We start from the raw sequence: 21,798 nt of genomic DNA on the forward strand, positions 1-21,798 counted from the left end.
TGTGTTTCCACTCTGGTCACCTGTAATAACGTGTGAGAGGATGGTCTTGGCCAGGCGCCTCTCACAGATCCGTCATTGGAGATGATTCATTCATCATTAAAAGGCTTTTCTTCTACTCCGTCAATACCGGTCAATGAGGCTGTGACTCCTGAGGCCGCTCGTACCTCATTAAGTAATGTTTCAAGCTCTGTGTGGACTGAGGGCATGAAGTGTCTTTGTCTAAATCTGATGGTGATGCCAAAAGCCTTTGGTTCATGACACCGGAGATAAGAGAAATATAACTGGGAGCTTTTCTTCTGCCTAGGGAGAAGCAAATAGAGACTTCTCAGTGGAGATCTAGTGGCACACAGTGCCTCCCCTGGGAGAGGTCTTTGGCTTCAGACATGAGTTCAGGTGCAAGAAATTACAGAAGGGGCTGGGACAAGTTGCCAGCCCTAAGCAGGAAATGATAAAATGACCTTAAGTAATTTTCTCAAATGCTTTCTGTTAATTACAATTAGTGCTAATACACTTTAACGTATTGTCATCTCCCAGTACAATATAATGCTGGTGAACCCATATCCTGCCATAGACTTAATACTTCACTGTCTTTTATCATTCCTCTCCTCAGTTCCTGTATGTTCCTACTCTTTGTCACTGTTTTTCTTTTTTCTTCCTATCACTTATCTTCATTATCCTCCATTCAGTTTCCTCTCCTGAGTTGTTGCAAGCAGGGCAGTTTTGGGTGATCTTTGTGAACTAGTTTTATGGTTGCCCAACCAAGAGCAATGTTGGAAGCATGAGAAGGAGTGCCAGACAAAGTAATAAAGCATTTTGCTTTGCCTTATTCTTTGTATTACCAAGTTGTGTGGCTGAAATTCTGACTGCAGGGAATGCGTTCTTCCTTGAGTGTAATGGTATCAGTATACAGCATGCTGTCAAATGAAAGTAGTTTTTCTTATCTTGCTTGTATAAACAAGAGCACAGTGCATTGCTCCCTTCCTCTCAGCTGTGTTTCAGGCAGAGTCAAATTTTACTTCCATATTCAGCTGCAAATCGTTGGCCTCTCACAGTAGGGATGATAAAATACAGCAAATACAGATAGTACAGCTGGTATCCAAATCTGCGTATCTGGCACCTGTAAAACAATCAAGCCACGACAGAAGAATTTTGGGATAAGGAAGGCAAGACTTTTAAAGATAGCATGCATCAAATTCCACAGGAGCTACTACCTTTAAAAATCTTGCCTTGCGTTCTCTTACCCCAAATACATCCTTTTTTTTTTTGGCTGTGTTTATTACACCTTTATTTTAAATCCAGATGTCTCTATTGTGACACACCCCCTTTTTCATTCAACAAGCATTTTTATCTAAATAAGAGCGTCCCAGGATAATCCACCAGAAGAAAATAAGCACAAATCCTGATCAGTTAGTCCCACTCTATAATGTGAGTTACAGAGTCAGTTACAGAGTCATAGAATCATAGAATGGTTTGGGTTGGAAGGGACCTTAAAGATCATCTTGTTCCAACCCCCCTGCCCTGGGCAGGGACACTGCCTGCTAGACCATGTTGCTCAAAGCCCCATCCAGCCTGCCCTTGAACACTTCCAGGGATGGGGCATCCACAACTTCCCTGGGCAACCTGTGCCAGTGTCTCACCACCCTCACAGTAAAGAATTTCTTCCTGATATCGAATCTAAACCTCTCAGTTTAAACTGTTACACCTCGTCCTGCCGTTGCACTCTCTCATAAAGAGCCCCTCCCCATCTCTCCTGTAGCCCCCCTTTAGGTACTGGTAGACCACTATAAGGTCTCTGTGGAGCCTTCTCTTCTCCAGGCTGAATAGCCCCAACTCTCTCAGCCTGTCCTCATAGCGTAGATGCTCCAGCCCTCTCATCATCTTCATGGCCCTACGCTGGACCCGCTCCAACAGGTCCATGTCCTTCCTGTGCTGAGGACTCCAAAGCTGGAGGCAGTACTCTAGGTGGGGTCCCACTAGAGCAGAGTAGAGGGGCAGAATCACCTCCCTCGACATGCCGGCCACGCTTCTTTTGATGCAGCCCAGGATGCGGTTGGCTTTCTGGGCTGCTAGTGCACATTGCCTGCTCATGTTGAGCTTCTCATCCACCAACACCCCCAAGTCCTTCTCCTCAGTCACTGTCGGGCACAGAAAAAGCTGTCAGTTCCACCTCTTGGCATGAGCTGGATTGTTTTTAACGTGGTGAAATCCAAGCCACGTAGTGTTGTCAGGGCACTTGCTGTTTTTACAGCTGCCTGTTTTTTCACAATCGCTATGTCCTCTGTGATTCCTCACCATCAGGGAAAGGCATTATCATACGTGTATCTTTCTTTTATATAACAGCATGTTTGTTGTGATGGCTGGGGAGTTGGAAAAAGCAAATTCTTCAGGTGCATCTCTGATATTTCCAAAATGGCAGGGCCTCCAAGCCAAGATACCACATCAGAACAAGGAGTATCTTTTCACCGTATAGCTCTCAGCTCTCTGAAAAAAAAAGAGGGGAATTGAAAATGGATAGTTGGACAGGTGTCACACATTAATAGACATCTCTTTGGGTAGTTTCTGGCATTTCAAAAATATGTCCAGTATAAGTAAAGCTCTTTCTTAATATAGGCAAAGGGAAAAGTATGTGAATGGCAATTCTTGTGTCTAATCGCTTTTTTGTAGGTCCTGTAAACCAGGAAAACATTCATCCCTGTGCAACACTGTGGAATATGGACTTCCATGTACATATAGTGTAACACTGATAAATACAAACATGGATCAGACATAGGATGGAAATTACTCTCCAGTATGTCATGTATTCCATTATTTAACACTCAGACCTTATAAATTCTTAAACACCTGTACAGATAGTGTGTCTTTCCAATTATTTTCATGTGTTCATTCTGGCTTTTCCTGATACATAAAAAGGCAATATTAATTTGAAAAAAAAAAAGTAATTGAAAAAGTCGCTTTAACTTTCTGTTGTAAAACCTGTCAGATTCTAAAAAACTGGCAAGAAGACCACACTTCCCTGCATAAATTAACTGCCTATTTCCCATTCCTTTCCTGGTGGAATTTCAGTCTGCAGCCCTAGCTAGGAGAAAGAATATGTTTGGATAGGGGTCTCCAGCAGTATCATTGTAATTTTTATGAAGCACATCATGCGTATTCTAATTATTATTTTTTCCAGTTTGCTTATTTATTTTAGGTTTAATAAGTCAACCTATAGACAGTGTATTTCAATGCAGAAATTGAAGATATTTTATCCAAGAAAATAGCATAGTGAGAGTTCCTGACATTAAAAGGTTGTTTTTTTCTGAAATATTCACAAGCATTACTTTTCATATTCTTCTCTCATTTATTTTTTTCTTTTGTGCAAAACCACCACTGCTTTCCGACCTTTTTACCTCCTCAGTCCATTATTAGTTACAACCAATGCACATCGAAGTGATAGGCATTTTTCTTTATTATATTTCTGAACTATCTGAAGTCTGGAAAATTATCCTCTCCTTCCTTATGTCTCTCCTGTTTCCATTTCCCCGTGCTGTTTGCGTGAGTAGTCATGGTCCTGTGGTTTTCCTCTGCCACCTGACTGTGCACAGAGCTTGCTCTTTTTCTCGTGCATTTAAGCAGCTCTTCCCCATTTATTTGGGGATTACCTGAAAATACTCCAGTAAGCACTTGACAGTGAAGCTTAGCAGAAAAGGAGGCCTATTCATTTATACTATACATGAATAGAACTATTTATTCCAAAAAGTTCATAAATTAGTACGGTTCCCCCATCATCCCCTACAAATTATCCCATCAGTCCGCCTCCATTTCAAGTTTTACATGTCCTTGGTATCTTAGTCTGACTACAAAGATATTCAGGCTGGTTTTCCTGCCTTTCGAGGAGGATATCAGAAAATGCAACAGGATACTCCCAAGTACAGTTTTCAGCATGAAGACAGATAACCTAGCTAAACTGAGGAAGAAGACTGTTCCAGAAATCAAACAAAGTGTATTCTATAGAAAGGGGATGGGAAATGCAAAAGTGCTCTGATCCAAAAATATGTTTGAGTTGATGGATCATACTAGCTGGAGAAAAAAATGCTGACTTTTTCTTTTGCATTTTCCTTCCTTTGTTCTTGAGTGAAAGCTCTTTCAATCTTTACTTCCAGAATTCTTCTGCCACAAGTTGAGCAAAAAATGGTTTTGTATGTTTTGATCCTGCTACGCTCAATTTGCTATGCCCAATGAGTCTTCATTACAGCATTTGGGAATTGAAAGCCAAGCCACAGATGAGTAGGGAATTTCATCTGTTTGGAGTTTCAGCATTTGTTTGTTTATCATTTTGCTTCTTTTTTTACTTAATTTTTTTACCTTTTGCTTTCTTTACTTTACTGTACTTTCCTGCTATCCTTGTGCCCAGTGGTCAGGCAGTGAACAGCCTGCCCAGGGAGGGGGTTGAGTCACCATCCCTAGAGATGTTTAAGAAACGTCTAGATTTGGCACTTCAGGGCATGCTCTAGTGGCAGAGATTGTAGTGGGTTTTTTTGTGTGTGCATGGTTGGACTTGATGATCTCAAAGGTCCTTTCCAACCATGACAATTCTATGATTCTGTGATTTAGGTCATTGAATGATTACTTAGATGTTCTTAGAAGGAGAACCATTTAAGTCAGAAATGGAACTCTTTACTGTCTTCTGAAAGATAATGAAAGAATTCTCTCTCCTCATCTTACGCTTCACTGTTAAAGATCTCATTTTATTGTGTCTGATATTCTACTCTTTACAACTCACACAGCCTTAATGTGGTTTTGTCTCACTGATAAATATCCTTGGCAAAACTACCCAAGGTTACGTATACAGTTGCATACTTGAAAGAAGTCTTCAGCAGGGGAAACAGCTTCAATAATAACAATTTGTAACTACATTAATGTTACCGATATTACCTAACCCGTTCCGTCAGATGGCAGAGAGCTGAAACGTAGACATTATCCATGTAAACATGATGAACTTCGCCGTTGACCTTCTCACACGTTGGGAGTTTTGTGAGGTTCAAAGAGAGATGCTAATTTACAAAAGAATATTGGCAGGCATTTAGGCAACTATTTCCTGTAAACACGTAATTCTAAAACTTTCAGTTCCTGAAGTGTTTACATACCTAAATAGCTATTAGTAACATTACTAAACGCATAAAAATGCAACCAACTTTCAGCAAACCCAAAGCTAACTACATTTTCACAAGGGTGAGAGGACCTCTGTTAGGCAGTAGATCGCAACTAAATCATATTAACTTACGTTATTTAGTCATTGCCCTGCCTATTTTATCAGTGACAGCCTAATCTGACAGAAATCTTCAGGTAGACCTTTCAAGTGAGCCACACACCCATATGGTCAGCGAAATAAAGAGTATCCCCCAGTATGGAAAAGACTCGCCTGGAACTTGGAAGGTCTGGGTTTAATTCTCCTTTCCTCCTGGCCAGACTTGAATGTTAACGTCTGTCTCTGGATGTGAAATTCAAAACAGCAACCTACACAGCGAGAGCCCTTTACTGTCACATATCTTGTTCATCTAGCTCAAGCTTCACTATTTTGCATGGAATGATTAAATATTTATTAGCCAGAGGAAGAAAGCAATTACTAGGATTTTCCCCTCAAGTGAGGAGAGACAGAAGAGTTCTCTGAAAGAGATTAATCTCTAAAATGTTTGGTAAACAGTGAGTTAATCAGCTTTGTACGATGGGGAAGAGGTATGTGTGGAACAAGTACAGCTCAGTTGCATGATCTCATTAATTAGAAATCACTCTGTCTATTTTGTGGCACTTATGGAATGATGATAGTTTTTTCAGTTCCGTGGCTGCCTTGGAAGAGAGACTGTTCCTGGCCAACAAAAATATTTTGTTCTCTTTCCAGGTTTTTAGCCTTTTCTTTTTTCTTTTTTTTTTTTTTAACACCTTCACATTACTTAAAACAGAATGCATGAATTAGGTAATTTTTGAAGAGAAAACACTTAGATTTGTCTCCTTTTTGGACTGATATTTACTGAATTCAACTTAAGAAAAAATGTTTCTGTTCACCCAGAAATACGCTTTTAAAATAAATGCTAATTTGCTTAGATCTAGTTGAAATTGATTTTCCATTACTTGCTTAATTTCTGTGTGATGGAAATAGGCCAAAATTACATACATTTGCGTTACATTCATAATAAATGGAGTCGTTTTTTAGAATGAAGATTTCAAGTAGACATTTCCTTTTGTGTTGTCCTATAAAATAAATATGTTATTTGAGGAATCTTTTTAAGATTTTCTGAAAATCTTTCAGAAGTAATCTTTTTTTAGGATTTATTTAATCGATCTTTATAGCTATCTATCTGGAGAATTTGAGAAATTAATTTACCTATTCATCTATGTGAATTATCTGCTTCTTTCTAAACTGCGTATGTGTGGATAAAATGTATGTGCACGCATGCCGCAACTAAAGCTGGCATTTTTCCTTTAATAAGACCTATATAAAAAATATTTGTAGGCTGCATTCAAAATCAGTACCTTGTTGTGCTGCCTACATTTGGAGTAATTTGTTTTGGAGACTTAATGTGGAGACTGTTGGAGGAAAAAGAAACAGGTGCATAGAGTAGTTTCCTGGCCTTGATCAGTGATCTTACTAGACAGAAAGAAAAAAAAAAAAAAAAAAAAAAAGATTTTTTTGTTTCTCCTTGTTTACTTTTTGCCTCAGATTTTGGTAAAACCAAGCTAGTGTCAACAACTTGCTTATTCCCTTGTATCATGTTTTAATTTTGAGATGGTTCACTGCAGTTAATTATTATAAATATTAAGGTTAAAATAATTAAGCAGTTTATGCCAGCTACATTTTTTAAGGCATTTGAGATAGGGTCGGTATGTGCTGAAATTATGTGTGACAGAGCACGGGTCTGAGCCAGCCGAGCCAGTCTGAACCAGAAGAGCAGAGAAGGTGCAGTTGCGCAGCCTTTGGACCCGGTTAGCCCCCAGCATCTGTTCAGAGGCCTCGGCACAAACCCACACCGACATCTTTGCTGCCAAGTCTTGCATCAGCTGCTGCTTGAACACGCTAAAATCAAACCACCTTGTATATGACTGTATAGAACCATAGAATGGTTTAGGTTGGAAGGGACCTTAAAGATCATCTAGTTCCAACCCCCTCCTGCCATGGGCAGGGACACCTCCCACTAGACCAGGCTGCTCAAAGCCCCATCCAGCCTGGCCTTGAACACTTCCAGGGATGGGGTACCCACAACTTACCTGGGCAACCTGTTCCAGTGCCTCAGCACCCTCACAGTAAAGAATTTCTTCCTGATATCGAATCTACATTTACCCTCCTCTAGTTTGAAGCCATTACCCCTCGTCCTATCACTACATGCCCTTGTAAAAAGTCCCTCTCCAGGTTTCTTGTAGACCCCCTTCAGATACTATATGCTATAATTGCACCTTAAGTGACCTTCCTACAGAAATGCGTTCACTTCCTGTAGGGAATGATACACTTTATGTAGGGACTTCTGTAGGGACGGAATGTACAGGACTTAAGCACAGCCAATAGTGTGTGTTTGGAAATCCACAAAACCAAAATATGGTCCATTTAGCCATGTCATTAGAAAATTAGCCCACCTGTTAGCAGAGCCGTTATCCCGGGGATGGTCTGTGCCAGGAAGAGGATTGTTCCATTCCCTTGTCCCATGTCCCATGCTGCCACCAGCTGGTTCAGCATGGACGTGTCTATGCACTGAACCCCAACACAAATCTCACTCACTCTTTTCCTCTGGAGCCAGACGTCTGCAGTGTGTATCTCCGAATCCCAATGTCAGAGCCAAATGCTGTTCTCTACTAAATCTATATTAATCGGCACCAAGAGGGGAAGATTCAAATCAATGCACCTTTCAGCTTTGATAACAGAGAGGCTTTAGATAAAAAATAATGAAATGCCCAGAGCCCTAGAGACCAGAGACCTGACAACGTCTGTGAGTTAATTCTGTGAATTAGTCTTCCTAGGGCACCTTATTAAGGGTTGATAGAATTATTCGCAAGTACCACCCTAAGCTCCTCATAGCGTACAAACTAAAATGCATTTAAAAGTACCTACTAATTTTCTTTAATCATCTTCAATAGAGAAGTCGGGGGGGTTGAATTTTGCAGTCGTTCCAGTTCCTATCCATCCACTTAAAATATTTCATATGAAATGAAATTGTACCTTTAGTTCTTTTAAAATATTATGTAGTCACAACAGTTTTGTGTGATGTCTAGGTGACAATTTCTGAGATTAGTTGCTCACTTTCAGTTACGTGACTCTTCCTGTGCCATTAAGAATGCTGAAATGCTTTCCCGCCCTGCCCTGCAATGCACTGTCCATATTTCAGAACGTATAAAAATATACATCAGAAATTAATAAATTACTCGGTTGATTAATTAACCAAGTCCTCAGACTACCCATCTGAGACTTAAAAACAAGACATGTTTGAACACGCGTACTTGTATTTGGGGTTAACTAGCATTCCAAATGGCAAAATACAGACTGAACTGCAATTAACCATCTGTAATGGGCATAGTTTAAATTTTATTTGTTTTTTTCTCCAAAGTGATAAGAAAAGCTTGCATCGTAGTCTTTTAATCATCTATCCCCTGTATATGATTAACATTTGATTATACAAATTGCTTATAAACACTGTTCCACCTAATGATTTGAAAAATAAGTCATGCATGTATAATTTCACCTAGTGTGCCTGAGAGTCAGCAGAGGGTTATATAGAAATAAGGAAGCTTATTATTTATTGCTACTTCTTATATTTTATAATGCTCATCTTTCTTGCATACTTCTTAGACATTTTCTCCTAATTGGTTGAATGCTGCATTTATCTTTACGTTGCTTGCATGGGCCACTACTTGTTATACCGTGGGTGTAACCTGGTAGCTTCAGAGCGCTTGTGGTACAGTGGAACTTTGGTGGCTCTGCGCTGAGGGAGCTGGGGTCTGAAAGGACCATGCAGAGGAGCTTACAGTCCGTGCTAAAAAACCCCACGCTATTTTGGACACCTGTCGTGTTTTGATGTTACAATAGATTTTTGGAAGGCATTTTCTTTCCTTTAATACAGTAGCAGAATTGTGAATAGTATGGCCCTTGCAGAATATATTACATATTGGATCACTATATAGAATGCATTATAAAATTGATAGCAGCACTACTGCAGAAGAAATTGGAATCATAGAACCATAGGGTTGGAAGGGACCTCTGGAGATCATCTAGTCCAACCCCCCTGCCAGAGCAGGGTCACCCAGAGCAGGCTGCACAGGAACCTGTCCAGGTCGGTTTTGAATGTCTCCAGAGTTGGAGACTCCACCACCTCTCTGGGCAGCCTGTTCCAGTGCTCTGCCACCCTCAAAGTAAAGAAGTTCCTCCTCGTGTTGAGATGGAACTTCCTATGCTCAAGTTTGTACCCATTACCTCTTGGCCTGTTGCCGGGCACCACTGAAAAGAGCCTGGCCCCGTCCTCCTGACACCCACCCTCTAAGTATTTGTAAGTGTTGATAAGGTCCCCCCTCAGCCGTCATTTTTCCAGACTGAAGAGACCCAAATCCCTCAGCCTGTCTTCATAAGAGAGGTGTTCCATCTTCATAACCCTTTGCTGCACCCTCTCCAGCAGTTCCCTGTCCCTCTTGAACTGGGGAGCCCAGAACTGGACACAGTACTCCAGGTGCGGCCTCACAAGGGCAAAGTAGAGGGGGAGGATGACCTCCCTCAACCTGCTGGTCACTCTCCTCTTGATGCACCCCAGGATGCCATTGGCCTTCTTGGCCACGAGGGCACATTGCTGGCTCATGGTCATCCCGTTGTCCACCAGGACTCCCAGGTCTCTTTCCACCGAGCCGCTCTCCAGCAGGTCAGCCCCAACCTGTACTGGTGCATGGAGTTATTATAGTTCTGTAAGCCTCCACAAGGACACAGTCTTTACTCACAAAGTTCAATAGTCCTTCAATTTTAGATTATTTCCTACCAAAAAAAAAATCAATTAATATCTATACTATGGATAAATTCTTCTGTCAGCGTGCATGGTAATGCCATTAATGTTAGTTGGTTTACTCCAAAGCTAAGGTGCAAATAATTTCAGCGGTGTGTAACTATTCATTTAGCATATGGGACAACTTAATACATTTGACTTTCCTCATGTGAGTAGTTATGTAAATATGATTTGTGAGAGTACAGTCTCTCTCTATACAGTAAAGTGGATAGCGTGAACGGTTCAAAAAGAATAACTGATTAAAAATGAAACTTAAATAACTATCATGCTAAGACAGTGTCAAATTGTTGCCTGGAGCAAACATTAATGACCATTTTAGGGATTCTTGGTAGGAAGAATAGCTTATGGTGTTAACTGCAGCTAATAGCTTACAACATCAACAGCCCTTTGACCACAGTAGTGTGAACATTACTTGGCTAACACATGGCTGGGGAGTTGGCCATAAAAACCAAGCCAGTCATTGCCATTATAACAGCAACGTTACTGTACCCATAGTGCACTGAATTCACATCAACATGATTTTCAATCAGTAACAGCTGAATCCAGGAAAATAAAACTTCCAGCGAAGAAAATAATTAAATTTGTACAAGCCTGTCTCATTGATAACAAGTCATCATGAACAACTGAAAATAAAAGGGTATAAAATTGCTAGTAGCTAAAGCATGAAGAATTGAAACAAGCAATAGGCTGATGAACTGTCTGAGTTACAAATTTCTTCTCAGTGACTTGCCATTGTAATGAAGTGGGATGAGTGAAATGTGGTTATATTTGACATCTCACTGAATCTATGTTATCCTAAAAGAAAATATATGATTTTTTTTTGCTGAAGAATTATGATGGGCTTTTCTCTTGACAGATGAGTTGATTTAAATTTTGAGATGCTTGAAAGTATTTTTTAAATCCTTAAGTGGCTCTCTCCAAGTACAGATATGCTTTTATAAGAATAAAAGTTGTAATGTTGTATTGTGTGGCCTATATTTTACCTTAAGTAGGTGCTCTGGGAATATTTTCTGAAGATTTTGTGTGAGGTATGCCTTGTCTGAACTTAAAAACCTACTTTAATTCTATGGTGAAAGCATTACAATCTCTATGTATTTATAACCGTGAAAACTCTTCATAATGAACAGCTATCTCAGCTCTCTACATCCGTAAGAAATACACCGCAACAGGAGCGGATCCACAGAGTGAAACAGTCCTGAGGAGGTGTCACATTTTGGGGACGGGGGATGACTTTGGGTGGCCGCCACGCTGGTCACATGGAGTGTGGCTGCCTGTGGGCAGCAGGAGCACGGGGTTAGAAGCTCCAGGCTAGATGGATCGGAAAGAAATCAGGTCTGCACTCCAAGATCGCTCCGGGATATGAACCACAGCACAATGGGAAATTCACCTCTGAAGTGCACCTCTGATCTCGACTGAAACACCCATATACTTGTATGGGATGCTGCGCAGTGTCATTACACACGTTACAATTCAGGGCTGGCACAGAATAGCAGAAAGTGATTTCAGGATTTGCCTGAACAGAGGAAAATAGCATGCTCAATCATTTTCTAGTCTGAGTGAATTTGACCAATGGATTCATTTTTTTAACAAGTGCAAAATGTGGGAAACATTATGTATCAATTATAGTTCACCGTGTAGGATACTGATTACAATACCTTGCATTCCATTGGTTTAATTTCACTACATGTGAAGTATTCACACTGAAATTTTCATGCCAAGTTAGAGGAAAATACAATGTCTTACTTATGTTTAAAATGTTATAATAGGTGTTTAACTATGAAGGTCTTGTATTGCCATCTTTTGGAAAAATGACTTGACAATCAATGAATTGAAGAACTCATCCACATCTGACCAAGTTTAATGAATGTACAGAGGTCTCAGTATTCCTGTGATCACTTGTTAACATCTGGTAGCTCATTATTTCTTTAGAAAGTGACCCTATTTGAGATGCCATGTAAAGCATAAACAGATGAACAAAATTTTTGCAAAAGCCGTACTGGGAGCCAGTGAAATGCAGTGAGAACAAAATCAGAAAGCAGAGCTCAGGCTGATGGGGGAAACGTTTTTGGAGTGAAGCCTTTTGGAATGCACAACCATTTGTAATAGTTGCAAGAGAGATATTTTTGTGGAACTGCAGGAAGAAGTGGAGGAAAGCAGTACGTGTGAATTGGCATTTGCACACTCTATCATGGCCAACAGTATCACTCTTGCAAGAAGTAATCAGAACCTGAGTTTAAATAACACATAGCCAGATGTAGATGTGAAATACTTATTCTTCAGTGATTCCACAATAAGTGATACTTTCCTTGCATTAATTATGAGTAAAAATTTATATTGAAGTCCTAAACTAAGAAATGGTCCAATTCCAACCAATTTCCTTAGAAACTAACTTCTTTGAAGTAAAACCTTTCGTAGGAAATATAGGAAAGGCAAAAAGAAGCCAGTTCTCAGAGGAGAAATACATTATCTGTAGAAGAAGTGCAAGCACATCAATTAAAGTAAAGATCTTGTTCGGATTTCTGTATTCAATTTTTTGGATGAGATCTCTTGTTATAGTCCTGTATGGAAAAAATGCATTCTCACCGAGTATTTGTTATGTGGTGCTGATGAAAATGCTTTGTCTTTAAAAACCTCAGGTTTCCTGGACAACTGCTTACAAGGGAATGGGAGTGTAACTTTAATAATTATTATTTCTGGGTGTAGACTTTAAAAAAAATCCATTTACTTATAAGCTGCGGTAGTAACAATAAACTCTTGCCAAACTTTCTAGGTATTCTATGGTATCTACTACTGCAAAGAGACACAGCCTTAAAAAAAAGAAAATACCATGTTCTGGTAGCTCTGTGCTTTTCAGGCATAATCTTGTACTAGCATACTAGCATGGATGTACTATTTGGGCCTTATTGTTAAAAGTCATATGAACTTAAGTAGTCTGATGACGCATATCCCAGAAATAGAACATGATGATAGCCTGCAAAGATTTCTGTTGCTTCCCACTGCCCCCAAATAAAGTGTTCTATAAAGTATGTATTTTATACTTGCATGGCAACATTTTATTTTTGATAGTGCTATTACAGCATTGTGTCTTTACTTTTTAGTTCTGTAAATCTCTGGCATATTTTTTTCCCACAAATCTTTCTCTCTCTTGCTATCTCCCACTGTCACATTGTGCTATCTATCCTAAAATGGGCTAAAAGCCAGTATCTGTCAATCCAGATGTAAATGAAGTTTCTTTCTACAAAATGACAGTATAGTACTAGGAAGCATTTTCAAATCTCGGAGATTTTGTGTACAAAATGAGAGGAATGAGAAGGCCAGAGAGAGTTGCTTGTTTCTATGGCAACCTGATGTGTCTAGCTCAGCTATTTTCTCCTTTTATGATTTTATAGATAGCTGGGATTAATCCAGTGAAGTTTAATATTGTCAAAAATAGAAGAATTCTAACCCCCAGTCTAATCAGAAATAGTAATGCATAAATGCATCTGATATACAAAAAAAAATATATAGGGAAAAAGTCTGTTGTGACTTCTGATAACATGAAGGCAAATACATAAATCCCTCTGGAGCTGCGAAGCAATTCTGAGTGCTCCAGCTTTGCGTTTGGCCAACGGGTAAACTATATTTTAGGTCAGAAAACTTCCTGCGGTATACCCCACCGTCCCTTGGTATATCATTCCTCCACACTGTTGATGTGCCGTCTTAAAGACCACCACTTTCCCTAAACCATGGGGCGATCCCTGCTTGTATGAGTTGAGTTAAGTACTTTGGAACTTTGATAGAAGTGTCAGTAAACTCCTGACAGCTGTATGCAGGAGTAATTTATCTTGAATGAGCAGTTTATGCATCAGCAGAGCTAATCAAAACACTTTTGTTAAAAGGCTCTAACTTCAAAATGAAAGCTTTCACATGAGAATTGGACCTAAACGGTAAATTTATGGTTTCACATTGAACACAGAAAATCTTCCTAGTGTTTTTAGATTATTTAATATAAATTCTAAATTTTATCCAAAAACCAGAAATATTTTTTCCCCAAAGCCAAAAGAACTACTTGAAGTAAATCTGAAAGAAAACACATTTTAAAGAAGAAGAAAACACACTTTAAAAATCTGCATAAAATAAATGGCATTTTTAACTAGTCTTTATAATTGATCTAAATTTGAGGTTCTGTGTGATTGAGCTCAAAATACGTGTATATATTTGGATAATTAATATAAGATAGAAGCTTTAATCATATGAATTTCCATTTTATTAATATTTTAGGAACTTAACAAGAATGAGTAAACGCAACACCATATGCTGCCCTTGCAACTCGGTTACTCGATTTTAATGGCTCTACAGAGCTCCATGTAAATGAAACAAGAACACAGTCTCGTAATTTTCACAGAAAACAGGACTAAATAATGTTGGGTTGTATACTAGGAGCACAAGGCTGCAAATTTCTGCCTCTCCTCGCAAGAAGTCACACGCTATCGTAAAGTATTGCGTTTACCTGAGTCTTCGCGTTTATAGTTCTATACGTTTATTAAGTGTTGAACTAAAGAAACCTAATCACAAAACTACATCATTCTTATAAAAGGCATTAATGTATTAAGTGTTATGTGTAGTATTGAGACTTAGGGAAACTTCATTGTTTGACAGATGGTCTGACGCCCACATTAAGAAATTCGTAATTCAATCTCAAAAAAGTAAGGAAGAACATATGTGTTTGTTGGGAAAGAAAAAAAATAAAATTGTATCGATCATTTTTTTGTCAGAGCAAGCACATATGGCAATTCCATTTTCTATCGCTTACCATTTACTTTCTATTTAAAATTCCAATGTCACTAGGCAAGGAAAAAGGTTGGGTATTAAAACACAGAAGAGATTTAACTAAGAACAATCACTGCAAGAACTTTATACTAATTGTTCATGGAAATTAATGGCCATGCAGTTAAATCAAACTTACCCATCCCATTCGATTCTTGCTTTTGTTTTCTTTACATGTTCCTCCCATTGGTAGTTACTGTTTTATGATTATTTCCCAACCATCTGTTGTCTTTCTTTGAGCCAAAATAATTTCCCTTTATAATTTCATGAGTAATCGTGTATGCATTATTTCCATGCAATTATATGTCTACTTACTAATCCTAACTCTGCGTTCTTGTGTAAATACTCACTGAGTAACTGGAACAATTTGCCATTTAAATTTCTAGTGAACAGAAATCTATATGCGAAATTTCAAACTTCCAATTGTTCTCTCTTTGCATTGTTATTAATGTAATGATAATTAAACATTTACTCTAATTCACATCTCCAGACACCAAAAGGCATATGTAATTTAGATGGATATAGATGCTGAATGAAATGGAATGTGTATCGTATTAATAAACATGGTGAGATGTTGGACATCTTCAGAGATTACCCTGGGACCAAGGAAATGTGAAATGAAATTCCGAGCTTTTGACACTTGCAAAATAAATGGTTTTGAAATGCATAACAATACTATTGAAAAAGCTTTTAAAGGAATTTGAAGGAGTATCTACATTTTGTAGATATTCCAATAAATAGCCTTACAGTAATTTTTGTTAAAAAGCGGTATTTGCTGTAATCTAACATTCAGAATAAATTAAGTTCATAGCAAACCACTGTTCATTGCTAAAACAGTCCCTCAAATAATTCTGTGCTGTTTATCAGACATCGTTAATGGGAGAGGAAAAGCTCAGAAATCTGGCTGTGATGGCTCTTACACTGGGTTGAAGAACTGATCTCTCGTCACTGTTTCTCAGGACAAACAGGGCACGGTCAGGGCTTTGTAGATCAGCCAGGTGAATAGGAGATATAAAGCAACAGTGCTCTTACAACATCCCATAGGATTTCCTTTGTAAATACAGCTGTAACTGCTCTGGGCAGACAATTTGTAGCCCCGACGCTCCTAAGAAGTGAAGAAGAGAGAAGTTTCCTGAATTCCTACAGTTGGAGTCCTTTGGCTTTGTAGTCAGCCTGGCCTGGGTAAAAACACAGTAATGCCATATATTGTAAAAGGATTCCTGAAACATGGTTTGATTGTAAATGCACGGAAAGTGATCTAAGAAGCGACATGAAGTTATTCTAAACAGGAGCAAATGTTGCCAGCACCCTGTGGGATAACCACGCCTAACGGGTTTGTGACAACCTGCAAAGAACGCACACAAAAATCAGCAGTTTTCAGCAGCTGCAGTCCTAATTTGAGATATTTGAGATTGGTTTTCAGTGAGGAGAGCCTATTCATATTTGTTAATCACATCATTATGGTATACCCACTCTGAAGGTATTAAATCATAGAGCTGGTATATTAATGAATAATATTATCTAAAGTAGCAATCCAGGTATGTTTAGATGACAATAGGAAAACATCTTACAGATGTGCTGCACAAAGTCCCTTCCTTTTGTAATGCTTTTTAAAAATACTCAGATTAACGATATTTTAGAACCGCGTTTGTTCTAATCTTAACATCAGTGGTAATGATGTAACCCCTTAGTTATGTATACAATTACATATCCATCTCTTTTAGCCGGTTTTCTCATTTTAATACGTACAGCAAAGTAAGTGGTTGTTATGCAGGCTTTTTTGTTGTCCAAAAGGTAAATGGAAAAAATTGGTTGTGGCTTTCTTTTTTCTTTCATTATGAAACAAAATAGCCAAACTCTTACTGTCACCTTCTCTAATTTGGTGCTGAGACCAAAGCAGCTTGTCATTAAAGTGCTTTTCAACTTTTCATATGGATGTCAGTCAAATTTCATTGACTCAATGTTCATTTTATTGTAGTTTTCCTTTCTCTGGCTCTTTTGGGACACGCACTTGTTTAAATTATTCATTAGGTTGAACGCTTGCCTGCACTGCATTTAAGCAGAACTTAAGGTGGCTTCTCCCCCTCCTTCTGTGCAACTCTGAAATTCTGTTTTTATGTTCAGGTGTCAGTATCTGCTCATAAAACTTTGTTGTCCATGCAATGGTCCGAACTCTTTTGCATCGCTTCCTAAATGGTTTTCTTAATAATATGTTGGTTAAATATGCATCTGATTCTATTTAGTTGCAGACTTCTAGGAGAGTAGTATTTTCCATTTTAGATCTTCATTTTCTTCATTTCTTTTCTTTGAAGCTAGTGCACTTTTCGGGATGTTATGATTTTAAAGTTCATTCACTAAAGCAGATGTTGTGTAGGTGCTGCTGGTAGGCAGGGGGTGCAGAGTTGGAAGTTCAAGGGTGTGAAATACGTTTCCATGCTCATAATGTTATTTGTATCAATAGCAAAAAAATTCTAAAGATGAATAAATAGATTGTTCATCCTGGACAGTGCATCTGTGATGCAGTTAGTGTAAGCCTCGAAAAAAGAAGAATGTCACTTTTGCTGACTAGAGGTATAATAGACAAGTCATTTACTATTTCCTTAAAATACGCAGTTTTTATGATCTATGTAATCTGCTAAATTCTCATCTTAAAAAAATAGTGTTTTCACATCATCAGCACCACCTAGACCTGACAGTAAGTGAGTGGCAACGTGGCCTGCAGTGCTCTCAACGACCCGCCTCCTCCAGCCATCATCAGACTTGGACTGGCTTCACTTGCGGTTACACTTTTTTCTTCCTATCTGAAAAGGCTACTACGTTATCCTTAGCACAAACGAGATCAGATCCTGGTATGATCACATGAATGTAGTATCCAGACTCTAATAATAGGCTTGGGACAATTATACCTTAATACAGCTTCGTGAAGAAACCTGGAGAAGTATAAGTTATTTCAAACTACCGTATGCTCCGTGCAGTTATTAAACCCATGGAATCAATCAGACTTTTTCCCCAGTATAAAATATATGACTACCAGAATTAGAATTTTTTTTTCAAACAGCTATCGTAACAATTAGTATTTTACGCTCTGTTGTTCTCTCTAATATGGCCACTTAATCACAACATTATTTTTTACCCTCAACCGAAGTCGGAACTCGGATAACTGTGAAGCACTGCACAAATTCAGTATTTCTGAAGACGTTTCAGGCTGTTGTCTTTTCCTCCACTGCTGCATAACAAGCATCTAATACACTGTTTTAATTTATTTGAAAAAATTATTTGCATTTGTGCTGCCACAGCTAGAATCACTTCTAGTGGCCAACCTGGTGAGTTTAACAGCTAGCAAGAGATTCCCTGCAGTACACGGCACTTCACGGTGGAAAAACAGATGCTCTTCATGGTGAAATCTGTCCTTCTGTAATAGGCTTTTGTCTTGCTGGAAAAATCTTTATGAAGGCAAATGAGGCAAATGGTTTTCTTATACGAATATAATAACATAACATCCAGTAGTAAAATTCACATTGATTCCAACCATACAAACTCAGCCCCATCCATGGTCTTATTTGTTGAGCTAGAGACAAAGAGTATGTGCTCTGGCTGCATTTTTCTACTTCTTTTACTTGTATACTGATCAAATATTAAACCAAAAGTAACCTCAGAGTTTTATTCTGCAAAATACTATTTTTTCTATTTCTACCCAGTAACTCTCCGCAACCACCTTACTTACGTGTGCTCCGTTACCCTTTATGGGGGTAGCAGTAGAACACAAGAGTATTGATTCAACACTCAAAAGTACGTCTTGCAGCAAGTTGAGTTTTCTGTTGGCTTGCCAAAGAGCTTCTTAGCACACACCACACCACCCCCTATCTAGTGATAGCAACTAGATTGTCACTTAGGGAAAAAACTTGTAAAGCAATATCATGTTTCGGCTCTTTTAACCTTAAATAAACATACACACCCCCCAAAACCGCACAAAAGCAGAACGACACAAAACAACAAGGGAAAAAAAGAGCATTTTCTTATGCTTTCCAGTGTATGGTGTCCCTATAGCTGGGGATCCAAATCATGCTGACAAAAAGAAAATAGAATAAAAATAAAGAAAACGGAGAACATTAGGATGCAGAACACTATCTGGTACCTCGCTTCACTCTGTACTACGTGACAGGAATTGACAGCAGGCTGATCAGGCTCACAGTGGAAAAGTACCGTCTGCTTCAGCCAACAACAGCAGGATTCCCCAGCCCTGTGGGGCTCCCAGGGTTGTCACCTAGACCTTACCTAATGTTTAGGATTTGCTTTGCAGCTCGTATTCACCGCTGGGTTTATGCATGTACATGTGTAGGGGAAGGCAGAGAGACGTGTTTGTCTCTTACAGGAAGTTCACATCAGTTACAAACTTTAGGCTTTTCCTCTGAGCATTACCAAACGTGCTCAACCTGTCACAGAAGAACACTTTCTTCAATTTTAAAAGCCTTACAATGCAATATATACTTGTATTGAAAGCAGAGATAAAAAAGATGATCTACATTCCTATTTTATCGGGCATGTTAAAAATACAGATATGAAAAGGGTCAGGTTTAGGGTGCACTTGGGTACCTTTTTACACTAGTTTCCTTTGGGGAGATCCATAGGCCAGTCTTAGGACACTTGAGCCAGATGTGCTGTTAAAGTATCCGTGGAAGGATTTACATTCCTGGCAGCTTCATAAATTAATCATTTATATGGATACTGGAAATATTTGAAATTTGTCATTTTATTAAAAAAACAAAACAAAAAAAAACCAGATACGGAAGATCTCTGTTGTTTAAGCCCCATCAGTGCCTATCCCTGTGCCTAGGTAGTAGTTCTCAACTGTGCCTTAGATCAGCCCATTTCCTTAATTACAGCAACTCAAGAAGGACTCTGAACGTGAGTTACTTACTTAGGCGTCTTACATTTGAAACTGCATGATAACTACTCCAAATCATTGTCTGTTCTGTTTTTTCTAATGTGCTGAGAGTGCTACGAGCCAGAAGAATTACACAAATGAAATGCCACGTTTTCACAGGGATGCAAGCATTTATAGGAAGAATAAACTCCTTATGACTAGAGAAGAACAGTGTATGTGCATTATATATACACAGCTACCTAACCCAAAAAGGGAAGATGAATAACACTGTAAAAAAAACCCTTTACATTAAAAATAAGCATGGTGTTTAGATGCTCATAAAGCAGCGTGTTGGCATAAAATTGAAAAAAAACACCACCGCAGCTTGACTCTGTATTGATCCAAGTCCTGTAACTGAAGAAAATTTGGACTGACATCAGACCAGTGTTTGGTAGAGCAAAATTGACAAAATCATACTTTAAGTAACTCCATATTGTTGCTCATGAAAAAGATGCCATGAAAAGGTCCAGCTTTTCATCTGTGAAGAGAAACCAAGAGTTCAGGCCTGATTTTATTTTTCGTTTGCATAGGAATGCGATAGTTGCTCGTGAGCATCGCAGAGCACTGCGTGATTCAGCACGGTTTCTTCCTAAGGGAACGGCGGACAAAGGCTGGATGAATAGAGGCGTTTTCACATACTCTGGCAGACACCTGCAAAAGTCTTGGCTGAACTCTCTAGGGCTGGCAGTGGCCATTAATTCCTCATTTATACGAGCACTAGGACTCTATTAATGAGTGCTTTTCCACGCACAGTAGCACTTCCAAGTACTTTTGGCATTGGAGTTTGTATTATCTTGAGGGACTGGGGCGGTGTCAAAAATATCCCAGCAATCAAAACCTCAGGGTATTTCTCCGTTATATTACTTCAGATTTTCCTAAGCGGTGTGACAGATTTTTTCATTGCTATTACACAACCAAGACGTAAGCATGCTGCTGCAGCTCTTCGTTGCTACGTCTCTCTCACCCGTTAAACTCAAAATATCCTAGAATGATATCAAAGCAGTTTCTCAGATGGTACATGGAGACTAAAAATACGGAGTGCTGAGCAGGAGTTCTCTCCTTGTCCTGCTGCTCCATCTCCACATACCGGGCAGCGTCATGCCAGCGTTCAGTATTTCACAGTTTGAAGCACCAGTTTCATTGCCCTCTAACAGCAAACTCGAATTCATTTGCTAATAGTCTCCCTGTGGCCAATTTGCAGGAGAGCTGCTCCCTCTGCTGAGTTTTCTGTCGATCGTCACCGGCACCTGATGTCCTTCCTCACCATGCTCGGCCCCAGCCCGGACTGGAACGTGGGCCTGTCCGCTGAAGACCTCTGCACCAAGGACTGTGGCTGGGTTCAGAAAGTCGTTCAGGATTTAATACCCTGGGACGCTGGCACAGACAGTGGCGTTACCTATGAGGTATGTGGACTATTTGTAATATATTAAGTGTAAAGTTTACCTTAAAGCAGTGAAGAATGAAAGCTGTTGGATCCATGGTAATGCTATATATGCCTTTATGCCACGCGAATAAAAATTTTGCTTATAGTGAATAAAATTCTTTTAGACAGATGCTAGCTACAATTACTGTCAGTCTTCGTGTCTGAATTACATTATTATTAATGGGATAATATTACATTCACCTGGGATATTATTATATTCACGTATTGAATAAATGGAGGACTTGGTTTGCTCAAAACTAGGCATTAAGGTGTCCAAGCCCTTTGATACAAATCTGTCTGCCATCAGCAGCCACATCAACTTGAGTTTACTGTTTCAACGCAATGCCAACTATTCTGCTTGGCACAGAAAACTTAACTATTCCTTACGGCAGGGATTGAAACTCTGGACTTCTCATCACTACGAGACTCTAAAATCATCCATTTTCTCTGTCTCCATCACTCTCTCAGTCTAGGAAGAGATTCACATCATCCTCAGGTAAAGTCCTGGTTTTGACCAAATGAGTTACGTCAAGTTACTGAATCGGTTAGGTCTCCACAGGCGACAAGCGTACCTACACCAGGTGTCTGTACAGACCATATAGGCAGCTGAAGTTAGGCAAGATTAGTCATATCCTCAA

The 21,798-nt window shown here is 39.2% G+C and overlaps 1 protein-coding gene across 1 annotated transcript in view; it reads left to right on the forward strand.

Annotated features, from left to right (window-relative positions):
* SPON1 (spondin 1) overlaps window positions 1-21,798 on the forward strand; it is a 201,553-nt gene that overhangs the window by 169,750 nt on the left and 10,005 nt on the right. The window contains exon 8 of the mRNA XM_063332892.1: window positions 20,939-21,140. Within this exon, the coding sequence (XP_063188962.1) occupies window positions 20,939-21,140 (202 nt within the window). The remainder of the gene's footprint in view (window positions 1-20,938; window positions 21,141-21,798) is intronic.

This window comes from Chroicocephalus ridibundus, chromosome 4, assembly GCF_963924245.1.
Source record: "Chroicocephalus ridibundus chromosome 4, bChrRid1.1, whole genome shotgun sequence".
In the NCBI taxonomy this organism is placed as follows: domain Eukaryota; kingdom Metazoa; phylum Chordata; class Aves; order Charadriiformes; family Laridae; genus Chroicocephalus; species Chroicocephalus ridibundus.